The 27,537-nt window shown below is 32.3% G+C and overlaps 2 protein-coding genes across 2 annotated transcripts; both read left to right on the forward strand.

Moving 5' to 3' along the window:
- Positions 1-5,820: 5,820 nt before the first annotated feature.
- Positions 5,821-9,639, forward strand: LOC140804964 (cytokinin riboside 5'-monophosphate phosphoribohydrolase LOG1-like). Its single transcript, XM_073161132.1, has 7 exons — positions 5,821-6,149; positions 6,840-6,937; positions 7,033-7,063; positions 7,996-8,095; positions 8,639-8,709; positions 8,853-8,996; positions 9,132-9,639. The coding sequence occupies exons 1-7, from the start codon at positions 6,030-6,032 to the stop codon at positions 9,222-9,224; spliced, it is 657 nt and encodes a 218-aa protein (XP_073017233.1). The 5' UTR covers positions 5,821-6,029; the 3' UTR covers positions 9,225-9,639.
- Positions 9,640-18,505: 8,866 nt separating this feature from the next.
- Positions 18,506-22,029, forward strand: LOC140804339 (auxin response factor 18-like). Its single transcript, XM_073160293.1, has 4 exons — positions 18,506-18,934; positions 19,010-20,205; positions 20,675-21,543; positions 21,643-22,029. The coding sequence occupies exons 2-4, from the start codon at positions 19,102-19,104 to the stop codon at positions 21,719-21,721; spliced, it is 2,052 nt and encodes a 683-aa protein (XP_073016394.1). The 5' UTR covers positions 18,506-18,934; positions 19,010-19,101; the 3' UTR covers positions 21,722-22,029.
- Positions 22,030-27,537: the final 5,508 nt, after the last annotated feature.

Below are 27,537 nucleotides of genomic sequence, written 5' to 3' on the forward strand. Positions count from 1 at the left end.
AAGTTTTTGCCTAAAATTAAATATCAAATTCATTAAATACAGAATGCAAACAAAAAAAAAAGCCATTGTTTAACGTCAACATTATTAATATCGTCTTTAACCTCAAGGCAAGAAAATTTAATCTAAATAATTGAAAAGAGAAGCCCCACAAATCATTTGATTTTACACTTTGATTAGTCAAAACTAATTAATCCTTACCTAAAGTAATAAATCAAATTTATTAACGATGTCTGTGGGTGCACACTAGAAAACTTATATAGTCCTAATTTTAAGTATTTAAGTACAAAAACTTAGAGACAGTCGCATATTTTAATTTTTAGAATTTTAATTTAGTATTTGATTAGTTTAAGATAGTTTTAACATTTCAAAATTTATTATACTATGGATTTTATTCTATTATTTAAATCATTCTCGATAATTCCACTGAGAATGATTCTCAGAATTTGTCCAATTTTGAAGTCAAAAAGCGTCGTCACTTTTCCATTACTGCTTGGTCGGTAAAATAAAATAAAATAAAATAAATATATTTAATTAATATCCCCATATATATACAATAATAGCTACTTGGATACTAAAAAGTTTAAACCTCTCGAGGATTGGCTGTCACCATGTAAATTTTCTTTAACGAAATAATTACTAATAATCACAAAGGCAACAATTATGAATGACCTCTCGATTTTCACCATTTTCGTACTTCTCAAGGAGACATAATTAGTATTAATTTACTCCGGCAAAAACATTTTACACTATTTCTGTCTTCATCTCAAATATAAAAATTACATTTCATTTTCATTTGTGTATTTTTTTTTCATATAAAAATAAGGATAAGATTAGAACCTCTCAAATCGCCATTTATTTTGTTCATATTCTGCTCACCAAATATGTTGATATCTGTTTCCAATTTCGGGACGACAACCATCTATTGAATAGAATTTTTTATATATTTCATTATTACCAATAGAAGAATATCACATTATTAGTTGATACAGGGATTGACATGGTTAGTGAACAAATAAATAAATATATATATATATATATATATATATATATATATATATATATATATATATATATATATTAAAACCACATATTTCAATCGTTGTCTTTTACGTAATTTCCATGGAAATGAATAGGCAATGTTTGAGAAAAATCTCAGGTACTGAAATTTGAGGACACAAAGTATTCATGGCCTCAGATTTGCGCTGATTTCTTGACAAAATAATATGATTTCCATATCCTGTCCTATTCAACGGTCAATAAGAAAAATAAATCAACATCTTCTTTTAGAAAAAAAATATGTGTGAGACAGTCTCAGAGATCGAATTTGTGAGACGGATCTCTTATTTGAATCATCCATGAAAAAGTATAATTTTTGAGTGAGTCTCATGTGAGACCGTCTCACGGATCCTAATCTGTGAGACGGATCAACCTTACCTTATTCACAATAGAAAGTAATACTCTTAACATAAAAAATAATATTTTTTCATGGATAACCCAAATAAAATATCCGTCTCACAAATACGATCCGTGAAATCGTCTCACGCAAGTTTTTGTCATAATTTTTTATGCTAAAAGTATTACTTTTTATTGTGAATATGGTAGGGTTGACCCGTCTCACAGATTAGTATCCGTGAGACGGTCTCACATGATACTCACTCCTTATTTTATTATTTTATTACGTTGATGAATGGAATCCATTTACAGCATAAACATACAAAATTTAAGAGTACAATCACAAAGATTTTTTTTTTGAAAACACGTTATATTCTCTATATTAATAAAAGATGTACACGTGTTGTATGTGTTATTATAATTATTTTTAATTTGATCACTAAAAAATTAACAAAAAATTATTTTCAATTTAAAAGAGTTATTCGATTTAAAAGGAAAGTTGTATTTAGATTTTTTTATATAAAATATAGAGTGAATTGATGAGATTTTTATTAAGATATAAATGATAATTATGAAATTAAAGTTATTCTAATAATTTAAAGTTTATTAATATAATAAAGATACCTTCTACAACAGTCTAATATCTTCTTTTTTATGTATAAATTAATTAATATTTTATCTAGTGCATCTAATTGGGTGACACGACGTGGCCGCCCCCTACTAACAATCGGAGGGAAGACCAAAAAAAATTGGAAAAAAACAAGCATTTAGGGTACTATGTAGGGTTTCCACCAAATAAATTCTGGTATTTTATTCGTAACTTCTTCTTGAAAATTGTTTACTTTATTTTGGGGCTTGTCTGATCAAGGAGTGGAATTGTTTTAAATAAAATAAATATATATTAAATATTTATCTATATACATTTTTGGGGATTAAATATATTACTCAAATTCAAATCCATGTTGGTTTATGCTCTCGAAGAGTTGCGGCTGCACGAAACTCTTAGCTCCTACTGATCTATACGTAGGTTTTCCACTGTCAATATTCGTAGTACTTAAGTGTGTGTCATCACTCCCAATCCCATCGACTATACATTAATTTCCCTTTGGCCAAGGTATTCGGTGATATACCATAACAGCTCGAGTCATAGATGAACCGTGAAATTAAATGGATAGCTTAAATTAGAGTCAATATGCAAACTATTTTTTTAGCAGTCGGGCATGAGATTAATCAGGTTATGTTTTCCCCGGGCAATCGGGAGCCCGGGCTCTCGTGCAAGCTCCCGGGAACTTTTACCGAGGCTACATCGAGAAGAGCACCACGCTCAAGTGTATCAGTATGAGCTATCTCATGCTTGACAATCATTACAGTCAGAACTACATGGGTTTGATGTGTCAAGGAAGTCATCAAGAACATGGTATATGCCGCCACCTTACCATATTTAACAGGTGGACACTGAAAACTAGGTAATCATATGATTTCCTCCTATAAATAATAGGTATACATCTCATTTACGGATTCTGGTATTTTTGGTATCTTCGAGTATTCACATATATTCTCACAAATATTGCCCTTGTTCTTCATCGTCAACTTGTTGACTTAACATCAGAATGGTCACGCCGGACACCCTTCAGCGTCCATTCACTAGTTCATCTTCTTGCAGGTTACAGTCGCAACAACCCTATTATACATAGATATATCTTCCCTTGCTCATTTTTCTTAAACACAAAAAACTCTTATCAGATCAGGTGGATTGTCACAATCCAACTTACCCGATTTACCCGGATCACATCAGTATGTGACTACATTATTCTAACATCTACATAGATAATACAGACACACCGAAAAATCCCGAATTTTATACCGATATATAGTTTCAAAATAAAAATAAAAATAAAAAACATACATGTATAAGCTAAATATTGTGAAAAGCGATCTTAAAAAGAAATAATAATGAGCTGAAATTAAGTCCAAGGGATCCTCTGAAACTAACATATATAGCCCATGCTAGCGCATGAAACCATGCGCTAAAGGCGTGCGGGAATGCACACAGATTAGTAGAAAATGCTGGATCACTCCTTACTAAGCAATAGTTTTAAGTACATGTTTTATTATTATTTATGTGCTAAAAAAGAACTGAATGTTGGCGTAAGCAGACAGACTCCATTGGGATGTGGAATTTAAATGACTCAGTTCCCACATTCCAGGTCACCTAGCTAATTAACCCAATAATTGTCTATCATCTCATCCGTATTCAATATATTATTTAAATATGTGCAAATCCACAAGCTTTTTAAAAGGGGTTCATTTTAGACATTTAGTGAAAATTATGGATGAGATTTGAAAATCTTGTTTTGCTTCATGTAAAAATTTGTGTGAGACGATCTCACGAGTCGTATTTGTGATACAGATATTTTATTTGGGTCATCTATGAAAAAATATTACTTTTTATGCTAGAAGTATTACTTTCTGTTATGAATATGAATAAGGTTGACCCGTTTCACATATTAAGATCTGCGAGACGGTCTCCACTTTTTGCTTTAATAGCAGGATTTGCTGCATTATTTTCAGGATATATCAAGCTAACGATCCTCCAATGGCGATGGGGAGAAATGAGAGAAGCTAGGCCGGGTTAAGGGGACAGCAGATTGTAAGGGGAATGAAACACACAAAATGTTTCCAAAGAAAACAACAAGATTTTTAGTATATTACAGCAGACGACGAGCCCATAATCTTTTAAAGTTTAAAGTCGTCGTTAATGAAGTGTGCATATATATATATATATGAATAAGTTTAGGACAATCCCGATGCTCGCCGAATAAATTGTGTGTATTTTGAATGAATATTTATTAATTGGATTTGTTGGGAGTGTTGTCTGAAGATGAGGTGAGGCACACCCGACCCGATTAGAAAGCTAGCTTCCTTTCCCTAAATAGGTGTCCCGAGACGACAATTCTTGCGGATAGGCATCGAATACTTCCCTACCCAATGGTCACTTCCTAGGTATGCGTGTCGACTGCACATAAATTGCTCTATTTTATTTGTTTTTTCCCTGGGTTTGAAGAAAACTATATAGAAAAAAAGACCAAAAATATTGCCACCCATTGATTTTATGGACAAACTACTTTCAAAATCTTTTTTCTGTTATCCCAATTAAGGGGGCGGAGTATTCGAATTCGAGCTCGAACTCAAGTCATTACGAGAACAATTTTATTTCATCGCTTCTATGTTGTTCGAAAAAATTAGTTTTAAAATCTTATTTGATTTATCTTTAAAATCAGGTTGTTCTGATATGTTTTATTTTGTCTCAAATCTATGTTTGTATTCTGCAACACGTGACTTGATTGATGTATCTTTTAGTAATAAGTGTTATTATTAATTATAATTATAGTTAAATTAATACTTGATCAAATGACATTCCTTTTGTTGCCATTCTTGGCTTAAAAATGTTTGTTTTTTTTCTATTATTAACTAGGCTTAAAAAATTATGTGGCAAATGGCTTAAATCTTCTTAATTTATGTAATATCTTAATTTCGAGTCTTTGAATTGAGGGTATGTTAAAAACTTGTGTGTCACTATCTCACATGTCGTGTTTTGTGAAACAAATATCTTATTTGGGTCATCCATGAAAAAATATTACTCTTTATGCTAAGAGTATTATTTTTTACTGTGAATATCGATAGAATTGACCCGTTTCAAAGATAAAGATTCGTGAGACTGTCTCACAAGAGACATATTCTAAAAGTGCAGGCTATGAAAAATTCCATTAGGAATCCAACCAATTTGATCCAAATTTTCATAGAATATAAGTATTCATAAAATTGGATGAACGATATTCCTTTATAAATACATAAAAAAAAACAATTGAATGAATTGCCTTTTTTTATTAAAAAAATACCAATTGGATGAATGACTAAAGGAAAAAGAAAAAATTGCGATTGGATAAAAATTGGGAGTGCCCAAATTTTCATTCTTTACTCATTATCTCCACCTCCTATCCAATAAAAAAATTTAAATAAATAATAAAACGTGATTTGAAATAAGTAATTTCAAGAATAATATATAATTAATTACATTATTGCATCGAATACAAAATAAAACCCAATATCAGCCAATGACAATATTTCCCTTTCATTACCAAATGATTAAAAATTATTTAGTATCTTTCCGATTATATTTTAACTATAGCATAAATAACAAGATTTCCCATAATATTACATAATTTAAATAGATTATATTTAATTTACATGAATTCAGTACATTTGAAATATATATGTATACAAAATTCAAGTTCTAGGAAATAAATTAGAATTATTAAAAAGAAAGAAAAAACTTAACAAATGAAGTGGTCCACACGTGCCAGTCACGCATGCCATTTTCCTTCCCACTATAAATAAACCCAAGCCAATCATATAGCAAGCGCAGATATCTCCACTCCTAGTTGTTGCGTGTATTCTTCCATTCTCTCCCGCTTCTTTTTTGATAAATACATGCTATTTTTACTATGAAGGAAGCATTATATTCGCATATAGTAGCCATGTCGGGTGTATTCAGGGGAATGTTGTAAGAAAGTTTGTTCTTTTATTCTAAGGTGCCACTTAAATTTGGAGATAAAAGAGAGAAACATAGGGAAAAAATGGAGAGAAATAAGGAAGTGAAGGCGTCGAAATTCAAGAAGATTTGTGTGTTCTGTGGGAGTAGCCAAGGCAAGAAGACCAGCTATCAAGAATCCGCTATTGAGCTGGGCAAAGTCTTGGTACATGCATTTAGTTTCTCCCTTCCTTTTTTTTCTCATTGAAGTGTGTTTATTTCTGTATTTAAGAAAATGTTGTGTTCGACTTCGAATGAAAGTTTGTTCAAATTCTTGTTATTTGCATCTTTCGTTGTTTTACTTATGTTTTTTACATGGGTTTTTGCAAGAAATTGTTTCCATCATTTCGGAATGCTGTGTCTCTGCTCTCGAAATTCTTTATGGCGTTTAGCTTTTGGGAATCCTAATTTTTCACCCCACCGGTTGGTTTAAATAACTCGAACTCGATATTTTGAGGTCATCTGCTCTAAAAATGAGACGGGGAAGATTAGATCTTTGTGCTTTTAGTGTAGACACTCCGCATGTCATGTTACTTTCATCTACAGGTCTCTCTCAATTTTTTTCCAATGGAAATCTTGTTTTCTTCCTCGAATGGATAAGAACCCCAACATACGATCGTACTATATGAAGTACTCTCCCCTACTGTATTAGCCTCCATGTCTGATACAGAATAATTTTTTCTCCTTTTTTACGATGTCGAAGTTATGATAAATGTCCGATTTTTGAAGAGAGGGTGGTGGGCGGCTAGCCGGCAACTGTACATAAAATTATACTCGGTCAAATTAAAAAGTTCGCTCGTACGTAAGAAAACAAACTTCATTTTTGCTCTGGTCTGACGTGTTCACGTGTTCTTAGGTTTCTAGGAACATTGATTTGGTGTATGGAGGAGGCAGCATAGGACTTATGGGTTTGGTTTCACAAGCTGTTCATGATGGCGGCCGGCATGTCATGGGGTATATGCTTCTTTTAATCAGTTAATAATGGTGAAGTTTCTGCTTAATTCTTCACTTGAATGATTTTTTTGTCATGTTATTGTCTCCTTATGCAGGGTGATTCCCAAGACGCTCATGCCTCGAGAGGTTTGTCTGCTACGGTTAAAATGTCTTTGGGCTTTTTTCCGGTTTACATAATTTATTTACAACTTTTTTTAGTTTGAATGCTTTCTAATAAGACCGATGATGGGGAAGATAAAATGATTTTCTTTTCTGTTTTTTCATGTTTTCGGCAACCGTAGTTTCTGCTTCTCAGTCTCAGGGTGTACTGTTTGATTGGTTGAATATGTTTCTCTTGGATGGCAGCACTTTTCTTGATCCATAATGGACTAAAAGCTCGTTATGTCTTGAATATTGATCGACATATGAGCCTGTTTGCTCTGCATTTCTTTCATCTGCTTTTAATTTTTGTTCCTTGATTCTGACCAAATACAAGCCATTTGGTTCTTGGTTGGTGGTTGCACTGCAACGTCTACTTAAATCTGTCGATCAAATGAAAAATAACCAAATGGCTCTGTGCATTAACGTCTACTTTAACGTCTACCAAATACATATGCTTTTAAATGGAAAAGATTTAAGTCCAAATGGTTGCACTTTAAAGCAAATGAAAAAGAACCAAATGGCTCTCCATTAACGTCTACTTTAACGTCTACCAAATTCATATGCTTCACTCCAAACGTCTACTTTAACGTCTACCAAATACATATGAGCCTGTAGACGAAAATGATTTAAGTAGACGTTGTTTCACTGCAACATATGACTACATTCCGACTCCAAATATTTTCTCGAATTTTCACATATCTGATTGTTCTGCTCTGCTACCTATGGCTCTTGTTTCTGTAATTCAAATTTACAACTGGCCCTGAAATTGCTGATTTTGAATTTTATTGCTTCTGCAAAACCACCCATTATTGCTTCACTGCAAAAAATGCTCAGTATTCAACATGCAAGTGAACTCTTCCTTTCTTTTTCAGCTTTATCAACAATTTTGGTTAATGAGAATGAGTATCCTTTTGCAGTTAACTGGTGTAACAGTGGGAGAAGTGAAGGCTGTTGCAGATATGCACCAAAGGAAAGCAGAAATGGCTAGGCATTCTGATGCTTTTATTGCGTTGCCAGGTTGGTGTCAAACCCTTTTGCCATTTAGAAACCATTGCACAAACTTCATTGTAGTTTGAAGTTTTCCATCTCTCTCATTTCTTGGTCTTAAAAGTTTGTACAATGGCTTCTAAATGCATCATTTTTTTCCTTAAATGAATTATAAAGGTAGCAAATGCCACTAATGGGATTGAATTCTTGTTCTTTACTGTTTTCATCTGCAAAATATTTGTTAAACATAGAACCAAAGAAGTGCAGTACAGCTACCAACTCCTAGTCAATTTATAAGTTATGACACAAACAATTGTTCTGTGTAACATAAAATGTAACAAGATAGAAAAATATTACAAATGTTTTAAACGAGCAGAAGAAACTCCTATTGATTATAAGAGAGTAAGATACTTCAAAAAATAGACTAAATTACATGTTTTTATAATAGGAATCGTTATCGATGGATATAAATGTTTTTTTTATTGAAATCGTACTTTTTGGCTATTCTCGATATCAAGAACTTGGTCCAGGAATTTAACATATGCTATAAATGAACTATTTTGATGCAAACAGGTGGCTATGGAACTCTTGAGGAATTGCTTGAAGTGATCACATGGGCTCAACTTGGAATCCATGATAAACCGGTACTTTATTTCCTGATATGCCATAGATTCATTGATATATATTATTCAGATATCAGAAACTTCATATCATTAAAGAAAATAGAACGAATAAGAACTTGATCAAATCCCACAGAAAATTTGTAAGTGCTATCGAATATTTGCAGGTAGGATTGCTAAATGTGGATGGATATTATAACTCATTACTGTCGTTCATCGACAAAGCCGTGGAGGAAGGATTCATTAGTCCAAGTGCGCGCCATATCATTGTCTCTGCACCTAATGCAAAGGAACTTGTCAAAAAATTGGAGGTAGTAAACTGTTTTCCTTGATAAATCCAGCATAAGGATTAGATAAATTAAATATCCCCCGTTTTTCAAGAATATATCGACTAATAAAAAGCATTCACAAGGTGGAATTTGTTTAAATATAAGGATGTCTTACAGGATTATGTACCTCGACATGAAAGAGTGGCCTCAAAACATAGCTGGGAAATGGAGCAGCTGGGCTATTCTCAGATATACGATCTTTCGAGATGAAAACAATGGATTTTCTGGATACTATCCCTCCACAGTTAGATCATGCGAATGGCCACTAAAAGAAGTTGACTCGCGATTTCGAATTTTTGTAGGAGGGGAAATCTTATCTTGTAAAGTTTATGGCCTGACCATGTGATAACTCTCTTAATACAGCTTCATATGGAAACTCAGTTCCCTCTATTTTCAAGTTGTAACTGGTCTACCAGATTGAATGCATGTCAATATTAATCCCATTCCCCGCCACTAATGACTTCAATCTTTTGTCATGTCAAGATTTCATCTACAGAAGATGTTCATATTTATTCTACTTTGACCAATTGGAAAGAAATCTCGAGGACAAAGTTGCAGGTCAGACAGATCATGCCCTTTGATGAATGGATGCCACTGCCATTTTTATGTTTCCCTTGTGAAAGTTCTGTAGGAGAACATTGTCATCGTCTTATTTTAATTTTTTTTTCTAAGAAACCAACGCACACAAAAGAAATAATGAAAACTAGCAAGACAAAGTTGGGGCGTAAGACGCTATCCTTAAGAAGTACCTCATTAATCCAGTTGGGATAGATAATATTAATGCTAATAGTGTAAATGTGACAAATATAGATCATTACTTTAACATGTTTATGGTAGCTTGAACTCATCCCAGAAAGTTACCGGCAAGTTATGTCGTCTCACAAATTGACTCGTAAGACTGTCTCGCATATTTTTTGTGTTATTTTATGGATTTTCACAAATACACACTACAAGAATAAATGCTTATGGTGACATTCATAAATGTCATCATATTCAATATTTAGTGGCATTTAAGTTTTAGTGACACCTCCAACAAATGTCCTTTATTTCAATATCGTCTTAAAGATCTTATATTGCTTGCACGTGATTTTATGTTTTCAAGCAATCTGCACCAAAGATAAGCTCATTTAGTCATGGTTTTGGGCCAAATTGTTTACACAATTTAGTTGGATCTGAAAAATCTTAGGGTGAATATCTTTCATGTCCAAGTCCAACAATGAATTGGACTTTGTCTAATATCAAATCAAACATTCCAATTTTTGCTCGGCCATTTACTCTCTCTGTGTGTGAATGGAATACACTGTTGTTTCTTTGACGTTTTGGAAATATTAATTTATTATTAAGACAATCTTCATTCATTACTTTAATAAATTTTGCATTTTCCCTATTATTTCTGTGAAGAAGGACATGTATGTATATTCGAAAAAGACATTCTATTATTCCTTCTTGCGTATTAAAGGGACCAACCTATTAAAAAAAAATGTAATAAGTCTTAATTTTTCACATGTTCCATGAAAATTAATAAAAATATACAAAATGATAGTTCCGAAAAATAATCCCACAAAAAATTTAAATCATGTTTATATATATATATATATATATATATATTTTACTTTGTTCAGATTAAAAAACCGACAGAGATTCGGAAAAATGGTCAGTGGGTCGGGTGCACACGAGGGACAAACACCAGACGTCATCACCCAACCACCTGTGGACACGTAGTTCAGATTGTACGTGTCCAACAACACCAAAGCTCTGCTCTGTCCAAATTTTGTTGTCTTGTAGCTGTCAAACTTAGCGTGTATCCATCAGCCTTACATACTTAGTCTATGGTCCACTTTATTTTAAATTTTACTATTACTAGTATTTTATAATAAATATTAACCACTAAATTATTATTGATTTATATAATTAATATATTTAAAATTAGTGTATCAAAAAAATATTTATATTATTTGAAATGATGTTTAATTGAGAATAACATTATTTGACGTTAAATTGACTTTTTTATCTGAGTTGAGTGAAATTATTTATAAAATATATCTAAAAAACATATTATTTTGTCTACCAAAATTTTAAACAATAAATAAATATTTTTCAAAAATTCAAAATTTTTTTTCATTTGTTATATGAATAAATTTTGATTAAAAAATATAATTATTTTGAAATCATGTTAAAAAAATCATATTAAAGTTCTAATCAAGATATACAATACTAATAGCAAGGTAGAGTAGATGCTACCTGTGGGGGCAGTGCCTTCACAGGATCTCAGCCATTGATTTTACATGGTGATTAAATCTGGGCCTTTGATCACTTCATGGTGTGTATGTGTGTTTAAATCTGGGCCTTTGATCACTTCATGTGGACAGTGCCTCACAAGGTAGGGTGAAATAAACCCTAATAGCAATTTACAAACATTCAATGTACCAAATTCACAACTTTCTTTTAAAAAATATTTTTAACAAATTTATATTTATTTAATATGATAGAGAGTAACAATAATTAAATATATAAAAGTAACATAAAAATCAAAATCATAACTAAAATTAAATGAAATGATATAGTCAATTTAGATATTTAAATTCGATTTATATTTTCTGTTACATCAAATTCAAATTTTAATTTTAAAAAATTTGAAAAAACTTCAGTTTAATTAAATATTTATTATTTATTTAATTATAAATATTTAAAACTATAACTTAATAGAATAATACTAATAAATATTTATTTTTATAGTAATTTTTTTTCAAAACTTTCTAAATATGATAAAAACTTTTTTATATATGTATAAATTACCCCACAATTATACAATTATATTATATGTAATATTGCGCGATGCATTTGGTATAATGGAACATATTCTAGATTTTTCAAATGTCTTATTTGAGGTGGATGTGCAACAAGTATTTCATGCTGTGAAAGCAACAATTGCTGATTTTACTAAGTTTGGAGACATCATTGGTCGATGTAGAGCAATTCTAACTTTATTCACATGCTTCTCGGTTCGCTTTATTTGCAGACAAACAAACGAAATTGTTCATATATTAGCTAAGCATTCTAGTTTTCATGTTCGTCTTTTTATTTAGTTACATTGAAACAACAAAAGTAATTTGACAAAAATTTGTGTAAGACGATCTCACGGGTCGTATTTTGTGAGACAAATCTCTTATTTGATTCATCCATGAAAAAATATTACTTTTGATAGTAAGAGTATTACTTTTTTATTTTGAATATCGGTAAGATTGACCCGTCTTACAGATAAAGATTCGCGAGATCGTCTCACAAGAGATCTACTCAAATAATTTTTGACCCAAATGGTTTTTCTATAATTATTATATACTTTATTTATCTTCATTAACTTCATTCAAGGTGGGATGCAAAAGCTTAGAAACTACCAAAAAAAAAAACAATTTCATTCTACCGTCTGTCATTAATTCAAAAAACAGAGATGGGCCAGTAAAAGTTCTTGCTTTAAGCGAAATTATTCGTCCTTGAAAAGAAACAAGAAATTCTTATTATAATTATGAATGAGTATTTAAATATTGGTAAAAACTTGTCTGTCTCAAAGGTCGTATTTTGTAAGACGCATATCTGATTTGGATCATACATAAATTTTTTTTTACTTTTTATGCTTAGAGTATTACTTTTTATTGTGAATATCGGTAGAGTTGACCCGTCTCACAGATAAAGATTTGTAAGACCGTCTCACAAGAGACATACTCTTAAATATTATGATAAATTAAATCACTTATACAATTTAGTATTAATATTTTTTCAATGAGATCGAGAATCCAAATGTAGACCAGAGCAGTCACGTAGGATTATAAATTTAAGCCCAAAAATTCGCCCACATTCTTTATATTTTTTTGTTGTCTCGTGTCTTTAATGCTAAATTTAATTTCATAGGCTTCACAACGCCTCAATATATATACCTATTGCATAAATAGATTACAATTATTATTTTATAAAGCTAATTGCCCAAATATGAAGGGAAAAACAAAAACCTTCTCTATAAATTTTGCACAACTTTTTTTATGCTAATTAACATAGTGTTTGCAACCTTCAAAAAGGGTGATTTTTTCATCTTTCGTGTATACGTAAAAATTGGAAAATCGTTTTTCAAAAGTCGTTAACACTCTATATAGAGTATGTATCTTATGAGACGGTCTCACGAATCTTTATAGACAGGATCAACCATACCGATATTCACAATAAAAAGTAATACTCTTAGCATAAAAAATAATACTTTTTCATGGATGACCCGACCCATATAAAAGATCCGTCTCACAAAATACGATCCATGAGACCGTCTCACACAAGTTTTTGTCCTCTATAAATTATGCAGATTCTCGGCTTACGGGGAAATGACAAATATGCATAACTATAACAATTGGAGTGTTGCGGATGATAAGTGTAAAATTTTCAAAACTTTCGACTCATTAATATCTATTTAAATTGTAACTGTGTCGTATAATACATAGACCAAATAGTAGGGATGGCAATTTCCTCCGAACCCATTGGAGGATCCGATACCCGACCCGAATAAAAGAGGGTATGGAGGGATTTTTAGACCCGATTAAATAATTGGGTAATCGGGTATGGGGATTTTCGGGTTTGGGTATGGAGGCGGGTTTGATATAATCCGACCCACGTCCTACTCGAATACCCGTTTAAATTAATATATATATATATATATATATATATATATATATATATATATATATATATATATATATATATAGTAATTATATTTATTTATATTAAAGATTCATTTTCTCAAATCCAAGTAAATCGATACTTTTTTTTTTTTCTCTTCCCTTTCACTTTCACTTTTACGTTTCAAGGTTTTACCGCTCTTTTATTTTTCATTCAATTTCCCATCTTCTTCATTGGTAAGTTTATTACATGTTTAACTTTAAAAATTGAAAAATAATTTATTTTTTTTAAATTGCGTACTTTTGTTCAACTAATATAAACTATTTTTAATATTTTGTTTTTTTTTTTATAAAGTTTACTTTGCAAATTTTTATCAACAATAATTTTTTTTATTGTTCATTTAAATAATTTTTTTAAATATTCATAACTTCATTGAAACAATTTAAATTTGAAAAAATTCAATTGTATATGATAACAGGGTATTTGGGTAGGGATATGTGTATCCGATAATCCGATGGGTATGGGGATGGTGATGAAATTCAATACCCGATGGGTATGGGGATGAATTTAATAAATGGGTATGGGGATGGATGTATCAAATCCGACCCATACCCTACCCATTGCCATCCCTACCAAATAGTATTTAAGGTATTGGATAGTAAATAGTGGATGTCAGGTATAAATAGATAACACAAAAACTTTTGTAAACCAGATCTCTTATTTGAATCACAGATTAAAAACTATTATTTTTTATATCAAAATTATGAGTAGAATTGATGCGTCTCACATAAAGACGTACAAAATAGACAATACCAACTTTTTTTTTAAAAATACATCAACACGTGCACACACCCCTTCGTTGTTTGATATTGTTTTTCTCTAAAATTCGGGATTATGGCTGAATAATGCAAATTTGTATACTCTCTATTTTGTAATTCTTTCCCAAAGGTATGCTACAATTTAAAATACAATTATCATTTCATGTATTAAAGTTTTCGTTATTTTAAAAAATAATTCATATACCTGTTTTATATTATATGAATTAAATATCATTTCCATACAAGTAGGGTAGATACAATTATTAAACATGACCAAACATACACTCCTTGTATTTATTTCTGAAGACTATATAAGTTTTCCTTGCATATATAGTTTATTTATTGTTCATGAAAAGATATTTTTTTAAAAAAAATCATTACAAAATCCAACATGTCGACAAATCCAATTGACCGTTTGTTACAATGTTTCACATCGACATATTAAACTAACAAATAGTAGTTTATAAACTCAAGAAGATTGTAACACCTGATAAATAAAGCGTTTTGAAATGACATCTGTCATAGTTTTAAAACTATTTATTGCACTGCATGAAACCAAACTTGTTGAGTAAATATAGCAAACGATTGCGAAAAAATATTTGACTCGAAGTTTGAAATAATTCCACGTCGGAATGAATTTGATATATAACACAAAAAATAATCACAAAGAATTTAAAATTCATTATCAAGTAGATTTTTCTAAACAAACGAACGAATTTCTGAAATTCAAAACTTCAAAATGCAAACTTGTGTTCGTTTTTTCCTAAAAAGAAAACAATAATTAAATCAGAAAACAATATGTGTGGACACCAATACGAAGTCGTGTTGTGTTTCGGCTAATCAAGTTCACGGGGAGACAGAATCCACCCAACATTTGAACTGCCCCATCTCTTGCAATAATTGATTAATTATTTAGTTTAGATTACATGGTGCTTGGAAGTGTGTTTTTCATGAGTAGTTTGTAAAGAAGTTAGGGGAAAGCAGGTCCGATGAGTGGGCTAAATGTCACATTTTGGTCTTTCAGTTACATTACATTTTTATTATATTTTCCTAGTCTTATCCAACCACCAAAATATATGTTTGGGATGGATCCGACTTCATACTTCATTCTTGCATTAGATAAATTCGAATTATTTAGACTTGTTGAATGAGATGTCGGATAATATATAATGATGAATATATCCATGAATGATAAATCAGATAACATAATAAGTTATGACTCTTGACTATTTTAGAATATGAGTCGAACGTTAACTAATATTTTTATGATTCGTATAAAACTGTACCTGAGTGGTGCATGTGACATGTTTATAAATATGGTGTCTTTTTTTGTTATAATAAAATTCCATATGTTAGAAGGATACATGCATGTCATATTTTGTTGTGGACATGGACAGGGGTTATTGTATGGCACCAAATGATGTGGTTCATTAGTCCCTTTCGGTTTTATGTGGCATCATTCATACATAATAATGTCAAGACCCCAACCTATGTCCTTTGTCAAGTCATAATCATCTCCACTTATATATATATATACATACATATATACATACATATATATATATATATATATATATATATCTTTTGAACGCATATTTTACCTACATTAGAGTTACGTTGGAGTGAACAATGGCGAATTTCGTAATGTAGATGAAAGAGTAGGTCTCTTGTGAGACGGTCTCACGAATCTTTATCTATGAGACGACTCAACCCTATCGATATTCACAATAAAAAGTAATATTCTTAACATAAAAAGTAATACTTTTTCATGGATGAACCATCAAATAAGATATCCGTCTCATAATATACGACTTGTGATATTATCTCATACAAGTTTTTGTCTATAAAATGACCTCGTACAATGTCTTTAAACCAGTCTGGAAGAAGTAAATAATTTACTCTAGATTTTTTTACTTTGTGCCAAATTCACCTCAATAAAAGAATATATGTGTGTCAGTGTGTGTGTATATATATTTGTTGGCTTTTAATTATTTTTTTAGATTTTAAAAGTATAGTGTTTCCAAACAAATTATATATATATTTTATAGAAATTTAGAGTCATTTAAAATAGATTTTCATAAAGTTTTAAAATATTAAGTTTTAAAACCTCCTCTTCAAAATGTATTTCAATATATTTTTCCTTTTCGTATTTTTAGTTTTTTTTTTAACGAATGCCAATTAACTTATTTTTACAATAATTTGAAATCAAAATCAAAATTACTAATGTTTAGGAATTTTTGAATTCTGAAATATATTTTATGATTTTTAATCTACGATGTATAAAAATATTGTAATATTCAATAATAACGTTGCTTAATTATTTAAAAAATTAAAAAAAATGTTATAATTTTAGGTACAAATTATATTTAATTTTATAAAAAAAATTCGTGGAAATCTATAAAAATATTGCAAAAATCTATAGTAATCCATAGACTTTCATTTATAAATATGTGAAATTTTATAAAAATTTATTTTCGAAGATAATTAAAAATAATTAAATCTATGGATCCACTAAATGTGGATTAATGGGGTATACGGTTAGTTCGATTATGGGTGTGGGGGCAGTGCCCACACTCCATATGAGTGGTTGAGATTCCACTTCATGGGGAAAAAAAAAATTAAAAAAAATAAAATTGGGCCAGAAAAAATTCTGGCCCTTGGATGTACCCTGCAGGCACTAAAATTCTGGCCCTTGGATGTACCCCTGCAGACACTGCCATGCAGGGAGTAGGATGAAATAATCCGGGGTATACATGTGATAATTCAAGAATTCACGGTACATTTAAATGGTGACCCTATCCCACAATCTAGATAGAGGATTTGTAATTCTGATTCATATTTTGGATTTTGAATCTTTATCACTTATATTATCCATATATATTCATCTCTTAATCTCTTTAAAAATTTAAGATATTTGACGAAAATAATTTTGGGTAAACTTCATTTTAAAAAATATCTATCTCCAAGTATATACCAACATTATTTTAATAACTACTCCTTTAAATTTTCACGCAAAGATCTTTATCAGATTATTCCAATCAATCAATCAATTAAAATAAATCATATCTTCCTAAATTTTTCTGAATAATCTTTTGTAAGAAGATCTCACGAATATTTATCTGTGAGACGAGTTACCCTAACCGATATTCACAATAAAAATTAATATTCTTAGCATAAAAAGTAATACTTTTTCATTAATGACCTAAATAAGATATCTGTCTCACAAAATACGACCTGAGACCGTCTCACACAAATTTTCGTCATTTTTCTTTATAATTATTTTTTTGTTTCTTACTCATTGATTATTTAGAACTTCAATATTTTACCACAAGTAAATAGAGATTTTACCTCTCTCTTTTTAATTAAAGACTGCCTTGCTCTCAGAGCAACTATTGACTTGCCTAAATTAAAGCAATTCATTCAAGATTAACATTAATTTAATGAAACATGTTCACTCACAACAATACCTCGGTCTTTTCAAAATCTCATTATTATCTATTGAATTGAACGATCACAATTCCCATGATCACAATATTATGACAGTCAAATCCGTTCTTGATTATTCAAAAAGTTGATAAATTTTATGGGTAAAGATTTTATTTTTTTGTCATAATAGTAAGAAGCTCCACTAATCTCAAATCCCATACCCATAAGCAACAGAATAAATATAATTATATTATAATCTTGAGACGAATAAATTGTAAATGGGGAAGTGTGTTAACAAAGGGGGAAAACAGATAAAGCTTACTTTAAGATCTTTGTTGTTATGCTGACTTCTGAAGGTACATCAGAAGGTTCTTCAGATCCGAAGAAAAAGGTGAGAAATTTATTATAATAGTTCTGTGAAAAAAAGAAATAAAAAAATTTCGGAGAAGAAACAATTGTTTAACTCGTCAGGTGAATGGAAAAAGAAAAGGACTTTACTGAAAGACGCTTTGTGTACGTGTGAAGACTTCACGAATATACGTACACATATATGTATGTATATATTTTATATATAAAGAGAGAGAGAGAGAGAGAGAGATTGGTTTATATGTGTGAATGGAGTTGAGTGTAAATGTGGGAGAAAGAAAACAGAGTTTTGAAGTAAAGAAAATCCAAAGGGGTTTTCATCTGTTCCTATTTTACTGGGATCTTTGCGTGTTTAAACAAAAAAAAATTCGTTCTATTTCTTCTTGCAGGATTGTTTGATTTTTCTTTTATTTCAATTTCTATGTATTGATTGTTTTGTTTATCAAAAGTGACTCAAATCTTCTCGGGAAGTCATGGGTTTCTTGTGCTGATGTGAACAGTTTTTGGTGAAAAATGAGATGTGGGATGGCGAAATTGATGAGACCGAGATTTCCTGGGGTTCAATTTCCTCTGTAAATCGGCAGTAAAATTACTATTTGATTTTTTTAGATGTTTCTGCAGATGGGGTCTCTTTGCTGGCTGACGATAAGAGAGGTAAGAAACTGGATATTCTCTGGATTCGGTTTACTTTTCTTGGTTTCTAAATGTTTTGCGTTTTATTTTGTGCAGGCATCATTTTATGACGCCTGTTGAATTGTTGAAGGGCTTCCCGTGACCTAAATTTTGTGTTTGATTTGACGATAGTTTTTGCTAAAATTGCGATGATCACCTTTATGGAATCGAAGGAAACAGTGAAAGAAACTGATAAATGTTTGGACTCTCAGTTATGGCATGCTTGTGCCGGTAGCATGATTCAAATGCCGCCGGTTATCTCTAAAGTGTTTTACTTTCCTCAGGGACATGCTGAGCACGCTTCTGGGAATGTCGATTATAGGAATTTTCCTAGGATTCCTGCTTTCGTACCGTGTAAAATTTCTGCAATCAAATTCATGGCAGATCTCGAAACAGATGAGGTTTTTGCGAAAATTAGACTGGTTCCTGTTGGAAATGATGTGGATTTTGATGATGAAGGGGTTGTAGGGATTAATGGGCCTGAGCATCAAGAAAAACCCACTTCGTTTGCCAAAACTTTAACGCAATCCGATGCTAACAATGGTGGGGGCTTTTCAGTTCCTAGGTACTGTGCAGAGACGATTTTTCCTAGGCTGGATTATACTTTGGATCCTCCGGTTCAGACGATTCTTGCCAAGGATGTTCATGGTGATACTTGGAAATTCAGGCATATTTATAGAGGGACACCTAGGAGACATCTCTTGACCACGGGGTGGAGTAATTTTGTGAACCATAAGAAGCTAGTGGCAGGCGATTCCGTAGTATTTCTAAGGGCGGAAAATGGCGATCTTTGCGTTGGGATTAGACGCGCGAAAAGGGGAATTGGTGGTGGAATTGAGATTCCGGGATGGAATCCGGCTGGGGCGAATTCTACCATGCCTTATGGAGGATTTTCGACTTTCTTGAGGGATGATGAGAATAAGTTGGCAAGAACTAGTAATGGAGTTGGGAATGGAAGTTTGATTGGTAGAGAACGAGTGAAGGTAGAAACGGTAATTGAAGCTGCTACTCTTGCTGCCAGCGGACAACAGTTTGAGGTTATTTACTACCCTCGAGCTAGCACGCCTGAGTTCTGTGTTAAGGCCTCTCTTGTAAAGACGGCATTGCAAATACGTTGGAGCTCCGGTATCAGGTTCAAGATGGCCTTTGAAACGGAGGATTCGTCGCGAATAAGTTGGTTTATGGGAACCATATCGTCAGTCCAGGTTGCTGATCCAATTCGCTGGCCTGATTCTCCTTGGAGGCTTCTGCAGGTAATTTCTTCTCTGTGGAATGCCTCGTGTTTTAACTTGGTATATTATCTCTATCTCCGTTGAGCATGATTTCACCTTGATCTAGCATTTTCGTTATGATATTTTGTATTTGTATATTTGATTGTAATATGACTCAAAAAACTACAATGAAATTTAAGTGATGGTGTATTTATACTGCCTTAAGCACCAATGCCATGGTTTGCGTCAGTGAAAAATCCCTGCTGTCCTATCCCCTGTATTTCTTTCTGAAATTTCAAATCTTGTACATAAATGCATCAAAGCTTTGTTCGCAAATATTCTTGTTCTTTTTCATTTTGATAACCTTTAACTGCGGGAATAGTTGGATCAAAAAACTTGTCCCTAATTCTAGTGTGCCCTAAAGTTTGAGGGAAAAAACTTGTGGTTCCCAAGGACCTTATATGATGAATCTACTATGATTCACGCATCTTAATTCAGCGAATCGGTGCAGGTAACATGGGATGAACCTGACCTACTCCAAAATGTGAAACGTGTCAGCCCATGGCTTGTAGAGTTGGTATCAAACATGCCGGCCGTTCATCTCTCGCCTTTTTCACCTCCTCGAAAGAAATTAAGACTACCTCATCAGTCAGATCTCCCACTTGACTCCCAACTTCCATTCCCATTTCTTTCGAGCAACAATCTCCTACTTGGGTCCAGCATCCCCTTAGGTTGTCGTCCAGACAACACACCTGCTGGCATGCAGGGAGCCAGGCATGCTCAATATGGATTACCTTTATCCGATTTTCATCTCAGTAAACTGCAACCAGGTTTGTTTCCAGTCAGCTTCAGACAAGCTGTTGTACCTACCGGAGCCTCGATTCCCTTCATACCCGCCAAGCCTGGCACTAATGAGAACATTTCTTGCTCACTGACCATGGGAAATTCGACTCAGGGATCAAAGAAATCTGATGTTTTAAAGGCAACTCCGTTTGTGCTTTTTGGCCAACCAATACTAACCGAGAAGCAAATGTGTACGAGCTGTGGTAGTGATACTGTTTCTTCAATCCATGCGGGTAACAGTTTTTCTAGCCATGCTGATAAAACAGGAAATACTTCTGATGGATCTGGTTCGAATCAGAATGATGCACCGGAACGCACTTCATGTGAAGGTCGGAATCTTGAAACCGGTCAGTGCAAAGTTTTCTTTGAATCTGAGGATATGGGTCGCAGCATGGACCTTTATTTGGTCGGTTCATATGAAGAACTTTACCGAAATCTGGAAAATATGTTTGGGATCGAAATTTCAGATCCGCTGAATCAAGTCCTGTACTGGGACGCCAAAGGTGCAGTCAAGCAACTCGGTGAAGAACCATTCAGGTCGGTTATCTCATACATATTATCTAAATTCATGTGTTTTCTTTCGTCATTGTCTACAATTAATCATGTATTTGGTTGGTACTTCTGTTAATGTTTCAGTAACTTCAAGATGGCCGCTAAAAGGTTGAGGATTTTAACAAAATTTACGCAGCGAGAATGCAAGAACGTAGACTTGTGATCATATAAATGGAAATCTCCAGTCTAACCATGAATAACTTAAAGCTTAGTTCTTCACAACCCATGAAGAATCATTCTTGGATCATGGGGTACCCTACTCAAATGACAAATCCACTTTCATTCTACATTATCATGTCTGTTGAGAAGATTCCTCTTTAGTTGTTTTCTTGTTTATTTCTCGTAAACAATAAGTTTAAGTTACTTGCATTTTTGTATGGTTTTGAATTTTATGCTATGGTTTCAAGAAATTCGAAGCTTAGTATTTTGTAAAAAAGGCCATTTCGTCAATATCATCTCCCTCTCTATATATATACTTCTCATGAGAACTCTCTCTTTCGGATAAGTCCCATTTCGAATTTTGCCTAGCTATTTTGAATATAATTTTTTAAAAAGAAACATAAACTCTACGCAATATGATTTACTTGATTAATATGATTTGTTGTCAGAGACTCAGAGTGGTTAACTCGATGAATCATGATAATTGGTAACAAAAGTTAATTCGTTTTTCCTATTCAAGTGCCGCTGGAGTTGGAATTGACTGCTTGAATATTTCCGATCACGAATTATCTACAATTTTTTACCTAAAAATACATGCAACTGTGTGTTTTATTTAATGTTTTTCACATAGCACCACGCAAAGATAAATAGTAAGACATTTAATTTCCTTGAAGACCGAGACAATTTATAAAATATATATGAGCGCACGTGTGAGGAGGAGGTGGGACCATGCGCATGTGCATGCTGCGTCAGCATGAGATTTTAGCGGCGTTTCGAAGACGGCGCTGTTTCTTCTCTATGATTTTACCCTGCAATGGTTCTTTACGATGCATAAATCTTTTGTAACTAATTTGACTTTAAATTTTTAATATATACTAAAAAGATATTTCTCTCTCAGTTTAAAAATAATTATTTTTATTTAAGAACCAATATTATAAAAGAAAAATTATTTTGATAAAGTTTTAACTTATCAATAAATATCATATCTTATCGACTTATCGAAATCTTTTGAATTGTTACAAATATTTATTTATCCTAATAAGATTAGTTTGAAAATAAGAAATTTATCATATTTGAATAAATAATTATCCTAATTGTATGACGCGTGCAGAAAACAAGTATAAATATTATGAGAAAGTGATATGTGGTTTCCAATATTATATAGAAAAACTTATGTAAGATGGTATTAGAGGTTGTATTTTATGAGACAGATCTCTTATTTGAGTCATCCATGAAAAAATATTACTTTTTTATGATAGATGTTTATTTCTTATTGTGAATATCAGTACATCTCATAGATAAAAATTCGTTGAGACCACCTCACAAGAGACCTACTCATATTATATTATATTAAATAAATAAATTCCTAAACCACTTAAGCGTAATTTTTATCATACACTTAATTAAAAAATTCAATCATACATTGTAATTATTATAAAGTTCGAGTTCGAGATCGAGTTCACGTCAGAGATGGAGATAGGGATGGAGTTGGAGTTGGGTGTTTGTAACTTGACATATTCATCACCAAGTTAAAGAAATCAAAACACACTTCGAGGTGGTAGTACAGGCTCCTGTCTCCTGTGTTGGATAGTGTGAAACTGACCACGACAACCTCGGATTTAAATTTTTATTAACTTAATTATTATTATTATGCCATAAATATGTTTATTACTTAAATGAAACCGCCGCAAAATTTTGTTTGCTCATCATGAAAATCAATAAATTTTAAATCCTTCCCCCACAAATAAATGTTATTCAACGTAGTTTAAACTTTAAACAGAGAGAGCCGTTTGCTGAATGTAATTTCTATTTTTAGCCCACAGTACAAGGAATTGTTTCACCAAGGTGAGTGCAGGGTGAAAAAGTAACAGTAATGGTCCAGATATCATGATGGACTCGCAAAAAACAATACAACCACTAATAAAAAAAAATTATAATTTTTTAGTGTGTTAAGTTAATGGAGTATCTGAACATAATTCGATTCTTTTATCAATATTTTATCGGATAAGTCGAATGTACAAGATTTTTCCTGATTTATCTATTGCAGTAACTGCTACATTAATTTTGAAATTTACCTAATGTTCATCAAAAGATAGCGACCACAAATTTCATCATTATTTTATAAAAAAAACGTTGTAAATCATAACGAATGTTAGAATTGGCAAAACTCATAATTACTAATTTTATATTTATGTTCCGTGTTTCCAAATTTCGTTTGGAAAATGGACATTAGATCAAATTATTTATATTTGTAATAATCAATCTCATATTTATATGTAGTTAGTTAGTTGTCTCACATCTATTGTATATAATCTTTGCATATATAGAATTAGACAATCATCCATCATTGAGCTAGTTTTTGAGGTTGCGTTAGGTTCATGTTCAAATCTGTGGGGACCCGACAGGGACCCGGACGCTAATCATGTTCTTAATCATCATTGGGACTAATTAATCAATTATAAGACATGGTCTAAATTTTTTTTTCTTTTTAAAATACAAAGCGGAAACGTAATGTAATTTACTCAAATTACATATTAAACATGAACATACAAATCTTGTGTTATCTACAAGGCTTCAACTAGGTTCAACTACATCTCAGTGCTGAATCCTATGTTGCTTCGAAGCCCGAATCTCCACGCTATCTAATCTTCTCTCATCCTCTTCTTGACCCTGATTCAGTCCCACCTGTTGTCATGTACACATACAGACAAGACAACAGCCGGAAAATTCCGGTGAGAATATAATCCCAGTATAAATCAACGAAACATGCAATCATATAAACAATATAAAGCATGTAATCAGGTAACAGATATATGTATCAAACTCTGAAACATAATCAATCATAGACTGTCGACATATACGTGACTCCACGTTTCAGACTAGACTTAATCCTAGTCTAGGGATCCCGGTTTCTAGACATTGGCATTCCATATCGACCAACAGTAATAGAAAAGACTCTATTTCTATCCACGTCGATATAGCATCGATCACCAGTAATAGAAGAAGCTCTGTTTCTATCCACATCGGTATAGTATCGATCACCATTAATAGAAGAAGCTCCGATTCTATCCACATCGATATGACATCGATCAACAGTAATAGAAGAAGTTATAATTCTATCCACATCGATACAGTACCGATCACCAGTAATAGAATGAGCTATAATCCTATCCACATCGATAGCCAATTATCCAGTAGCATACTATGGCACTTCCGCCAATACAATATCTCATGACATCGTGCAATGTGCCCGTGGTGATCCCACCACTATCAGGCACTTCTGTCATAAGACTACTCGTCTAATACCTGCTATCTATAATCAAGAGAACAAGTATATCAATCAAATCGATGCAACATCAATGCAATAAAGTAAAGTATGTGATTTAGGGAAACTCAAGTCCAGGCTGACTCAAGTCGATCTCCCAATACCACATTGACTTATACCTTTCTTTCGTCGGTTTCTGGCTCAGTCGCAGTCCTGAACTCACAGCCTATCTGGCAATGACCATACCAATAATTTCATATCAATATACCTCTCAAATCAATAACAATCTGATCAATCTGGATTTAATTCAAAATCAACGGCATAACGGTACAATCTCAGTATCCCCGTCAATACCACATCACCATATAATAGTTACAATCCATAACTCATATCCAATACAATCTGTAATTCAATCACGATTTAAATCTGTCTGTTATAAATTAATATACCCTTAAAAATTCATAACAATTCCATAATCAGTCCGTTTCTTAATCCGACTTTGATTCTACGATGTCTAACATATCAAGAACATCATATCTGAATCCTATTCAGTTCTGACAATAGCATAATTTCAAAGCATGTCAAAACATAGTAAAACTTACGTCAAGTTGTAGCCTACGTTGATAGGATTACAGTACTGAAGTCAGATTACAATTCGGACGGACGGATTTCTCCCAAAAGGCGAAAGGATTTTCAACACATATACCGGAACCTTTTCTCGATTCTTTTCTTTCCTTTCTACTGAAGGAAACCAACGTATATATGTATATATATATATCCTAAGTTGCATGTTATGATACGTGTTCATTTTTCATGAATTCCGGTCGGCGCTCGGGCGGTAAGAAAATACCGCTCGAGCGCGGCACTCTCTGTCCAAAAATTCTCCGAATGCACTTTGGCGCTCGGGCGGTTAAATATTACCGCTCGGGCGCCATACTTTCTGCCCGAATATGCTCCTAATGAACATTGGCGCTCGAGCGGTCATTTTCTACCGCTCGGGCGCCACTAGTTCTGTCCAAAAATTGCACCCTTCATGTAAAATCTTATTTCGTGTCCCGATTAATCCTTTCGTAATCATATCAATTTATAAATCAATAATTACATATTACTAGGATTAAATTTCCGGGCATTACAAAATCTTAACATGATATCAGAGCTCAAATTTTACCGTTATGTGGTGGGTTGTCCACAATTGGACCATCCGTTCTACCTACAGTTGGAGTTGAGTTAGGTTCAAGATCAACGAACATACTTACATTTATACTTTTCTCTTTCACATTTATATAAGAATACAATTTATTCTCAAGTTTTTAAAAAAAAATTGTGAAAAGGTACATGACGTGAATCTCAATCGAAATTACGTTGAAAGGGAAAAAAAATCTTGGATTTCATTTATGGACTATAGTGGCAAGCTTCTTGACACATAAAAAAGCTGCTTTAATTTGTTCGAGTAAATTCGAGGGAGCAATATCCAGCTACACGCAATGCCTCATTCCTAACGCGTGATACGATTTGAGGAGCATCGACCCATTTGTAATCACGTTTTTGTTTGAATCGATGTATTGGATTTGATGGAAGATATTTCAAATGCATCATCTTCAATATATTTATTAAAGATTTGATTTATTGTGAAATCGTCTCACGAATTAATATTCAATCGACTCATATCTATCATGAAAAATAATATTTTTGGGAGTAGGTCTCTTGTAAGATGGTCTCACGAATATTTATCTGTGAGACGAGTCAACCCTACCGATATTCACAATAAAAAGTAATACTCTTAGCATAAAAAGTAATATATTTTCATAGATGACCCAAATAAGATATCTGTCTCACCAAATATGACATGTGAACCGTCTCACACAAATTTTTGTCTATTTTTGACATAAAAAATAATATATTTTTCATGACTTGATTCGAGTAAGAGATTCGGTTCACAAAACTAATTGTCAGAGTAATAAATGTTTAAAATGGGGCCGAAGAGACAGAGATTTGGAGACAGAGACAGATGGTAAGGGCCCAAGAGCATGTGGACTCAGAACAAGGACAAAGATCCATTACACCCGAAAAAAATCTATTAACTACGACAGCGACTTGTCAATGAATTGGTGCCCAACTGTTTGACAGTTTGAGTTTAATTTTTACTCTTTCTAAAGTCAAATTCAACTCGCTTAACTGACTGTACTGTCTTTAAAACGAAGTAAATTTTCAAAATATGAATAAATATATTTAATTTATTTTTTAGGTATAGGTTGGCTTCATTATAATTTTGACCATATGTATTTTCAAATTTTGATCTTATTTCACTATATTTGTTTTTGGTATTTTTTTTTAAAAAAATTTAGACATTTTCTCGATGTGACGTTAATGTGTGTAGTAACTGTTGTTTATTATATTTTGAGTTATATTATGTAGTAACTGTTGTTTAATATATTTTATTTATTTGGGTCAATTATAGATTATGGAAATACTTGTTGAGGAGAAATGAGAAATTTCAAGCCAATATTCCTATTTTCTTTCTTGGGATTGTGATCTTTGTGGAAAGGAGCGATAAA

Source organism: Primulina eburnea, chromosome 11 (assembly GCF_022965805.1).
Source record: "Primulina eburnea isolate SZY01 chromosome 11, ASM2296580v1, whole genome shotgun sequence".
Lineage (NCBI taxonomy): Eukaryota > Viridiplantae > Streptophyta > Magnoliopsida > Lamiales > Gesneriaceae > Primulina > Primulina eburnea.